This window comes from Frankliniella occidentalis, unplaced genomic scaffold (genome assembly GCF_000697945.3).
Source record: "Frankliniella occidentalis isolate FOCC.00 unplaced genomic scaffold, Focc_3.1 Scaffold44, whole genome shotgun sequence".
NCBI lineage: Eukaryota > Metazoa > Arthropoda > Insecta > Thysanoptera > Thripidae > Frankliniella > Frankliniella occidentalis.
Genome location: NW_026267174.1, coordinates 719811 through 728944, shown reverse-complemented (window position 1 = coordinate 728944; position 9134 = coordinate 719811). Strand labels below are relative to the sequence as shown.

The 9134-nt window shown below is 58.7% G+C and overlaps 1 protein-coding gene across 15 annotated transcripts in view; it reads left to right on the top strand.

Annotated features, from left to right (window-relative positions):
- LOC113211936 (poly(rC)-binding protein 3) overlaps nucleotides 1-9134 on the top strand; it is a 155530-nt gene that overhangs the window by 116105 nt on the left and 30291 nt on the right. For 9 of the 15 annotated variants that reach the window (XM_052266891.1, XM_052266893.1, XM_052266896.1 and 6 more), the window contains one exon: nucleotides 2106-2197. In XM_052266891.1, the coding sequence (XP_052122851.1) occupies nucleotides 2129-2197 (69 nt within the window). In that variant the 5' untranslated portion in view covers nucleotides 2106-2128. Of the gene's footprint in view, nucleotides 1-1385; nucleotides 1605-2105; nucleotides 2198-9134 lie in introns of those variants that run through there. The other 6 variants (XM_052266898.1, XM_052266901.1, XM_052266886.1 and 3 more) reach the window with 6 other exon arrangements.

Below are 9134 nucleotides of genomic sequence, written 5' to 3'. Positions count from 1 at the left end.
ACTCGGTCGGAGGGGAGGGTGGGTGGGGAGGCACAACAAACTGAAACTCCTCTCCACTCCACCAGCGGCAGCAACGGCAGGAGCGGGTGGCGGAGCGCGGCGAAGCGGGGCGAGGGCGGAATTTTCAAAGTTGGCGGGCAGGCCAGCTGTTGGGGGGGCCAGGCTCGCAGAGCAGGCGGATGGATACCGCGAGAGTGCGGAGCGGCGTGAGGTCGCCGCTCTCGACTCGACGCAGAGCCTCGCGGGGCGGAGCGGGCGCGGGCGGGGCAGACAGCATCGGGATTATTTTAGTTTGGCACAAAACTCTGGGCCAGCCTGGCTTCGCGCTGCGCGGGAAAAGGTTTTTGGCGGGGCAGAATGTGTGCTGGAGTTGCCAGAGTGTTGGCGGCGGCGGCGGTGATGGTGTGTGTTCACTACATGGCTTTACCATACGGGTCTGCACATATATATAGTGTCCTGAGTGTTTTGCTTGCTCATACATTTTAAAGTGGGAAATGTCATGTAAGTGACCCTCCCCCCCCCCTCTCTATTTCTCTCTCTCTAAAATATTTTGGAAACTCTCTTGAAACATGGAAATAATACATGGCGGGAGGTCAGGAGGCCACGCGGCCAGCCCTGGGACGAACTTCAGAGTAGCGCCACGCCCCACCGAGCCCCACCCCTCCGCAGTGATGAAGATAAGGTGGGACAGCAGGTTGCGGCGGCATCCTCTTTGTTTAGCCCCCGTCGTCATAATGGCTTGTCGAAAAAGAAAATCAATATATATTCCGGTCGAGCGCGAGCGCGGTGGCGGTGCGCTGTTGGTGGACGCCCTGCTCGCGCTCCGGGACGAGCGGGGGGATAATCCATAATGCATGGACTAGACAGAGCGAGAGGTCTCTCCCTTTAGAGCCAAAGGTCCTGTTTCTGCAGCGCGAGCTGGATCATGTACTGTACTTTGCATTTCCTTGACGGCGGCGTGCGCGCGGCCTCGTCCACTTCGGCTTTTCTTTCACTGCCATATTCTTATTTTGTTCCAATTTCTTCCTGGGCCGCGCGCTTTTATCCCTCTCGGGCCGAGGAGGAGTTTGGAAGGTGCCTCGCAGAATACTGCTCTGCCATCGCTCGCCCCGGCCGGTGCGCCTGCCTGTCGCCGTGCCGTGGGACTTCCCGCGCCGCCCGTCCACGCTCTCCCTCACTCTCCCTCCTCGTGCCCCTCTAGGCTGGTCGGTCGGCCGGACCGTGGACACCTTCGGCCCCCGTCCCTTCCCTTCGGCCCGTCGAGCCGAGCGCGTTGTCGCCCGTCCGGCTGTCCGCGGGGCCGACCCGAGCGCCGCCGCCGGCTGCCGCGCCCGTCCCGTGCCGTGTACACACACTCTTCACACTCAGTGATCTGTCCTGCGCCGAGCCGCTAACATCGTCTCCCGAGTCCTTGCCCCTCGCCTCGCCTACCCCGTCTCTCTCTCTCTTCCCGTCCGCCCCGCTGCGACGCGCGACCCTAGCCGCGAGTGTGTTCTTGTGTGCGGTCAGTGAAGACTCCGAGGTGTATGCTTGTGTGAGTGTTTGAGAGTGTAAGAGGGCTGCCTACGTCTCCGGCGAGATGTCGTCCTGCGGCGTGCAGACGTGTACGTATAGGATGCGTCCTGCTGCACACTTTGATATGTTGGAACGATACACTTGTAGAGTTGGGGACTCGTGGTTATTTGTTGTTGTTGGTTTTCGTCTGCATTTCTTCTTTCGGTTTCGGTTGACCTGGCTCCTTTTCGATTTGACTTTTCGTTGCGTCCCGGGCCGGGCGATGTGTGATGTGGGCCCGCCATGTATGTGAGTGTGGACTCTGGACCAAAGCGAGCAGTCGCCCTCTTATCGCTCCACTGCTACTCACTTTCCATCCTTTTTTCCCCTTACGCATTTCGGCTGACACGCCCCGCCCTGTCCCCTTCTCCGTCTCTTTTTTTGGCCACTGATTTCCCTTTCTTATGTTTTTTTTTTTGGGATGCATCATGGGGGGGGGGGGTGACACACATGCACCCGCATTTTGTCAATACATATTTTCCTTTTTTTTCCACTTTATTTTTGGAGCGTTGAACTTTACCTTATTCCTTCTTTTTTTTCTCTTTTTGCAGACCTTGAGGTGAACCAAGCAGTCATGGAGATGGACCAGATGATCTCCGACGAGAATGTCACCCTCACCATCCGCCTCATCATGCTGGGCAAGGTAAGTGTTGGTAGCCGCGCGCAGAGCCCTCGTGGCGCCGCCGAGGCAGTCGCGACCACATGCTGTCACTGTACACCCACAGAAAAAGAACTGTACACCCGCTCGAAAGGTGCTTCTTGTTCGTGTTTTTATTTTGTTTTTCGCGTCGGTGTGCTCTGCGAGCGAAGGTGTGTTGTAATGTGCTCTAAAGCGTGCACCCCGCGCAGGTGCGTTTTGGGAATTGAATTGTCCCTGGCGCCGTTATGTATCGGTGGGTCCGTTCCGTTCTGGACGGACCGTGGAGGGGGGGGGGCTGTCCTGTGCTGTACGTGCCTCTGGAGTCGCCGCTGGAGTGAGATAGGGGGTGTAACTGGTGCGCGAGACGTGCAGAGGGGGGTGTCCCCGGGGGGTCCTGGGGACGGAGAGCCCTCTGGGGGCAGTTCGGACTGCTTGAGCTTGGAGAGGGGTGGGTTGAGGGGGGCGGAGCGCGGAGGGGAGCCGTCTGCTAGGAGAGGCGTGCCGGAAGGGCGCCTCTCCTGAGGCGGTGGGTATGTTGTTTTTTTCTTCGTCGTTTTTTTCCCTTTTTTCTATTTCAATTTTGTTTTGTCCTCGGAAGCGCGCGGACGCAGCAGCAGCAGCGTGTCTGCGTGAGCACGCTTTACGTACTTGTCTTTTCAAATGTTGTTGCTGCTGCTGCTACTGTTGTTGCTGTTTCTGCTCCTCTACCGGCCGCCGTCATCGCGGCGTGAAGCAGATATGGGCCCTTCCTTGGAGCGGGGGCGGGGGGAAGGGGAGGGGGGAGGGGGAGCAAGGCAGCCCTGGGCATTGTCGCGGACGGGCGAATCCTTTGCAGATACGTCAGCCCATGTTGACTCCTCTCCTCTCCCCTCTCTTGCCCCTCGTGCGGCCTGACAGCTGTCGCACGTGGCGGGGCGTGGGGCCGCCGCGGCAGGGGCGCCCCCTCCAGGACGCCCTCTGGGGGCGGGGCGGGGCGTGTGTCCAGATTGAAAAGGGCGGCGATGGCGTGGGATGGGCCGCGCTGCTCGGTGCGCCCGCTGCGCGCAGTGTGTATGTACGCGAGTAACGTACGACATGATGTTGGCCCCATGTCGGCCCGCGGGAGAGCCCCCCGCCCAGCTCGACAACAACAGCGGCAAGTCGCGGGGCTCTCCTCATGCTCATGCCATGTTCTGTGCTTCCGGGAAGGAGAGCATCGGAGAGAGAAACAAGTTTGTGTGGGTTATTTCTCGGGGAGGGTGCAGGGTGCCTGCGCTGCCTTCCCTTTCTCCCGCCCACATTGCTTGGGCGTGGTTGGCGGAAGGAAGTAGGGGGAGCAGCAGGGTCGTACTACTACTACTACCTTGCGGGGTGGGAGGGGAGAGAGAGAGAGAGAGAGAGAGAGAGAGAGAGAGAGAGAGAGAGGTCCTGCCGCCTGAGGTCAGTGTCGGGGATTACCGACTAGGCGACCAGGGCAGGGCATGCCTCGCTGCTCGCCCCGGGGTAGGGAAAGGAGGCGGACCGTGTGCCTCCGCCGTGCTCGGCCGGCCCGCCTGGCCTGACCCTCCAAGATGCCCCGCAAGTTTCCCCCGCACGGAGGTCCCGCCGGAGGTTGGCTCGCTCGTTACACTGTCCTGCCCTGCGCCTAGAGCAGGATAGAAGAGACCCTATACCTCCGCCTAGGACGGTGTCGCCGCGCTCTGGTGGGCTTCCCTGCCTGGGTAACACGACCCAGCCCGAGTGACCACTGTAGCTCAGTAGTGCGCCACGCGTATTGCGAAAAGAAAAGAATATCCCGCAGCGCCATTATGTAACCGTCTTCAAAGTTTTTCCATAAAGTGACGAAAAATTTAGATCTCGCGTGACGTGTCCGCGACTTTGTGATTGACATTCTGTAGATGTGTTGACGGCCAAATTGTGTGTTGTTGCCTTACTTCTCGGCTGGTGTGCGTGGGTGGCGCCCGGACCGGGCCGCGGCCGCGATGGGGATGCCATGGGGCGGCCTGCGGCGGGGTGCTGCGGTTGTGGGCGGCCCCGGGAGGGGGGGGGGAGGGAATGCCGTGCCCCGAGGCTTAAGGGGGTGAGATAGGGCGGCGCTGGGGAGGGTTTGGGGGGGGGGCTGCGGGCTTGCGGCTTCCTATCGTGGCACACACTACTACTGCCATCATCCAGAGAATGAAATGGTCGGCCTATGGGTGAGGCTCCGGAGGCGAGCCTGGCCTGGAGGTGTCGGGTGTTGTGTTGTCCGTGTGGTGTCCGTGTCCGCCACTCCCGCGCGCCTTGTCCGACACTACTTGGCGTACGGTTGGCGTACACTGTAGTGTTTGGCCCGGGTGGAAAGGATGTCGCCGGCGCTCTTCATGTTCTCACGGCGTCCTGCTGCTGCTGTGCGTGTGTCGATGTCGCTGGTGCCGTTGCCGCACCCCTTCCCCTATCTCCTCTCCCCTCTCTACTCCATATCCCCCACCCCTCCCTTTACTTTATTGACACGGTGGCGTGCGCTAGTCGGTCAACTTCTGCTGACCCTGGCGCTAGTAACGCCATCCGGGTTGGTGCACCCGTTGGAAAACTGCACCGGTGTCTGCCTCGCCCCGCTGCCCCGCTCCTTCGGCCTCCCCCCACCCGCGCGCCGCGCTCGCGCTGGCTAAGCTGTTTTGGGGTTATTTTCAGTTTCACCAGGTTTGGTTTATTGACAGCTGTTACGATATGGGCCCATTTGTCTCTGGACGCCGCGGGGCCGGGAGTCGGGGCTGCCGCTGATAACGATCTGTGCGAGCGCTGCCCCCCGTGGCGCTGCCCCCGCGGGGACCGCCACCCCGCCCGCGACCTGGCCCAGGTCGTGTCGTTGGGGTCGTCAAGTGATCGCTCGACCATGGCGGTGCAGAAGCACGCGCCGTCAATGATGCCGTGGTTGCGCTGCTAGCCGAGCAGCTGCCAGAGGAGTGCAAGGGACGAGGCTAAACCGTGCGTTGATAGGAATTTTGTATTTTTATGGGAAATGTATTTATCAATTGGTAATTAATCAAAGACTTAGTTTCAATTTGAAACATGTTGCCAGCTGTTTTGCTTTAGAAAGCGGTGGGTGTATTTGTTAACAAGGATTGTAAACGCTTTTTGACGTGTGGTGTGGGTAGTGTTTTTTCCCCTTTCCCTCAGCAGCAGTATGCGGCTTCGATTTTCAGGACACGTGTATGTTTGTGTGTGCGTGTGTGTGTGTGCTCGACGTGCGGCCGCCGCCGTGTCGGGCGGACGTGTGGTCACCGCGCCGTGGCGGGGGCGGAGCGTGGCGGCCAGGGTGTCGGGTGCCGTTGCTGGTGGTGGTGGTGAACGTATGGGCACGGGTCTCTGTCGTCGTGGGGCTTCCCGCGCTGGGACAAGGAGGGACATCATGGAGTCGTGTGCTCGAATTGCGTATCTAGCTGTGGAACGATGGAACGATACTTTTTTTTATTGAAACCTTGGCGCTCTGGAAACTCAAGTGTCGTACAGTATGACAGTTTAAACTGTCATACTAATTGTACTGCCGTTTAAACTGTCATACCATTTGTGTTCTACAGTTATAAGTGAAGTACACGACGTGTACTACAGTTCTTTGTGTAGGACACCGCGTGTCCGACAGCTACAAATGACGCTTTTGACTGTCGGACACGTCGTGTACTACACTTATAACTACACTTATAACTACACTTATAACTATGAAAAATTCCCGAAAATTTACCGAAGAAACGAAAAACTTCCAAAGTCTGGGAAATTTTCCACTTTTCTCTGAAACTGTCCTTTTTTCCGGAAACTTTCCAGGGCTTGCAAACCTACTGAACTCGGCACAGTCAGTTCGAGGAACATGAGAAAAAGAAGCCCCCAACTTCTTTAAAATGGTGCTAATAACTAGCGCGCACCGGCGGTTAGCACACTCGTGTGTTCTCGCGAGCTGCAGCAGGAGGAGGGCGGCGCTTCGGCGGAGCAGGGAGCGACGAACCCACCCTGCGCTGCGTCCCGCTGGCACGCCACCACTTCCGCAGGCCGCGCGCCCCGCGCCGGCTGGCTGGCCTCCGCGGTATGTGTGACCTTTGGGCTGCGGGCCGGAGGGGTGGCGGGGCGGGGTGGCGCAGCAGGGCTGGCGGGCTGCTATCCAATGCGCATCCTTAATGCCCTAACCTCGGCCGGCCCTGCCTGCGGGGCCCTGCTGCGGTGGGGTGGAGTCCTGGCGCCGCCGCCGCCGCCCCTCCGGCTGACCTGTCATTTGGTCTAACGGGGTGGAACGAGGCCGACCTGGGGGAGGGGTGCGTGCGGCCGAGGCCTCCAGTCCAATCACTGCTGGAGGAGAGGGGCAGTGTCCCCAGTACAGACTTGCTGGCCTGTTCCGCCGCCGCCCCCTGCCCGTGTGTCCCCTCCTGGGCTGGCGGCTGCTTTCCCTCGGCGTCGTGGCTGGTCGTGGCCGGGCTCTGTCGATGCACTAGAAGCGCACCGTGCGTCGCGCCTGCGCCGCCTTCTCCCCCGCACCCTTCTCCCCTTTGGGCTATCTTCGTCTCTCTCCTCACCGCGTCTGCGAGGCTGTGGGCCCTGCTCTAGACAAAGGGGGAGGGCGGCGGGGCGGGGTAGGGTTGCTACGCCATCGGCTTGCCCAATGTGCCCGCCTCGCTCCGCCCCTCTTGGATTTGTTCCTCCTGCGCACTTGTTGCGGTAGGTCGGGCCGGCCCGGGGAAAGGGGGAGGGGATGGTGGGTGTTGTAGTACAGTAGGACGTAACCCCTTGTCTCTCGCACGGGACTGGCTGCCTCCGCGGGCCGGGTCATTCAAGGCGGGGCGGGGCTGGAGGAGGAGCAGCACCGCTGTCTTGCACCGCGGGCAGGAAGGGGAGATCTAGACGCGCGAAAATGTGAACCTCAACGTCTGCTGCAGCAGCAGTAAGTTGTCTTATTGGAGTGTTCTGCTGGCTCGTCTTCGGGGACTTGTTCCGTTCTCTACCAGAGAGAAGAAGAGAGAGCATAAGACACTCACTGCTTGGTGGTGCTTTCAGGGAGCATAGTGCAGCTCTCAGCTTTTCCATCCGCGGGCCCGTTTCTCTGCCCCCTTTTTTCCCCCTTACTTTTTCGTGACATTTGGTTTGGAAAGCAAGAAGAGGAAAAGGGAAAGGGGGGGTAGGCGTAGCGCCCCCCCTCTCCGTCCTCACCCTGTCTCCCCCTCTCCCCGTTTGAGCTCCGTTCCCTCCCTTCCCGTTCCTAGTGTTTGCACCCCGCCAGCGCGAGGAGGATCCACTTGCAAAGGAAGAGAGAGAGAGAAGCAGAGGACTTAAGGGCGCTGGCTGGGCTGGGGCTGCATTCTCTGCCCTCGCCACCCGTTCCCCTGCGCCCGCTCAGCCTCTCTCCCGCCCGACGCGACTTGGTGCCCGCCGTGGCCGTGTGCCCCGTGAGCGTCATCCCAGACCCGCGGCTGGCTGCTAACGGGTTAACCCAATCAACGCAATTGCGAGAATAGATCCTGCAACGCTCCGCTCCCGCGGTCCGCAATGCCTGGTTTGAGTACCGAAATAAAATAGTAGCGACATTTTCGAGGGGCTCGTCGGGTGTTAAGTACGTGTTCAAGTACTTGCACAAGTATGGTTTTCTTCGCACGCGCTCGAGCGCACTTTCGCTCGCACCCCAGCAAGGGGACATGGCGCCTTACGGGCGGTGCAACACCGTTAGTAACAACGTTCTTCTCATAGAATACTTTGAGCATAGCATCTGAAAAGATTTCGCCTCATAAACCTCAACTCAATTTAAAATATATCAAATTAAAATAATTTTAAAAATTCAGTAATTTTGATGGCGTTTTCAGAAAGAAAGGGACGTGAGTTGGCCTGAAAAGCAGTTTGCGCAGAGATACGAGATACATAATGTTCTAATCCTGCCGAGGTCCGGCTCGCAGCCCCTGCTCCTCTCGCTCACCCCTCTAATGAAGAAAGCTGCACTGACTCTACCCTTCCCTTCCTACCCCTAGCAACCCCCACGCACCCCTTGACGGACGGAATCCGACGAACCAACCAGAGCAAAAGCAAAGCTCTGCCTTCCCCTTTTGGGCTTGCGGCTGCGGGGGTAAAAAAAAGAGGTGGGGGAGGGGGTATGGCCGAAAGGAAAGTGGAATCATCGCGGGTCTTTTGTGGTCCAAGGGGCTGATTTGAGTGGACATCGCAGCGGTCTCCGGCACGGGGGGGGATTGGGAGGACGAGCAGGAGGGGTGGATTGGATTCCTTGTCCTGTCCGAAGTGACTCCCCCCGAGGAGGAGACGACGCAGCGGGTCACAAAGGACCGGTGGACCAATAAGTTGAACCTGAGTCCCCCCCCCTCCCCCCTCTGCCCGATGTTCCCGCTTCCTTCCTGTTCTCACCCTATTGCGCTCTCGTTTGCTCTCTCTCTTTCTCTCTCAATCCATTATTTGCGCTGATACTTCTTATCGCGTCGCTACTTCTTCCTGCTAGACAAGGTAGAGGAAGATGGGACGGGACGGTCTCACAGCTCCTTTCTCCAAAACTTCTCCTGTAATTTTTGATTTCTTTCGATAAAGTACGTTAGTAGTAAATCGGAAATGTTTTGTCTGATCTTTTCTAAATTTGACAAAATTCACCCCCTCCTGTTTTTTTATTTTTTTGTTTTTTTTTTATTGTTGTTATTTTTATTAGATTTACGAAACTCAATTCTGCAACACTGCGCTATATGGGCGTGCTTTTAAAATTCTCTGTGCCCAACCAAAATGTTGCTTTGGAAAATTTGCGGACATATTTTGCCCGTTAGCCACGGTCTGATGGATGGGACGGGTGTTGTGGGGTGTGCGGAGCGGTGCCCCGTTGGTGCCGCTGGTCCCGGCTGGCTGGGGGCTGAGGGGGTGTTGCGCCGTTGCGGCCCTTGATTGCCCGTTTTGACTTATTTCGCCGCGTGTCCGTCCGCCGAGATTGGGCCCGCAACCCCCACAGCCTAGCCCCCCC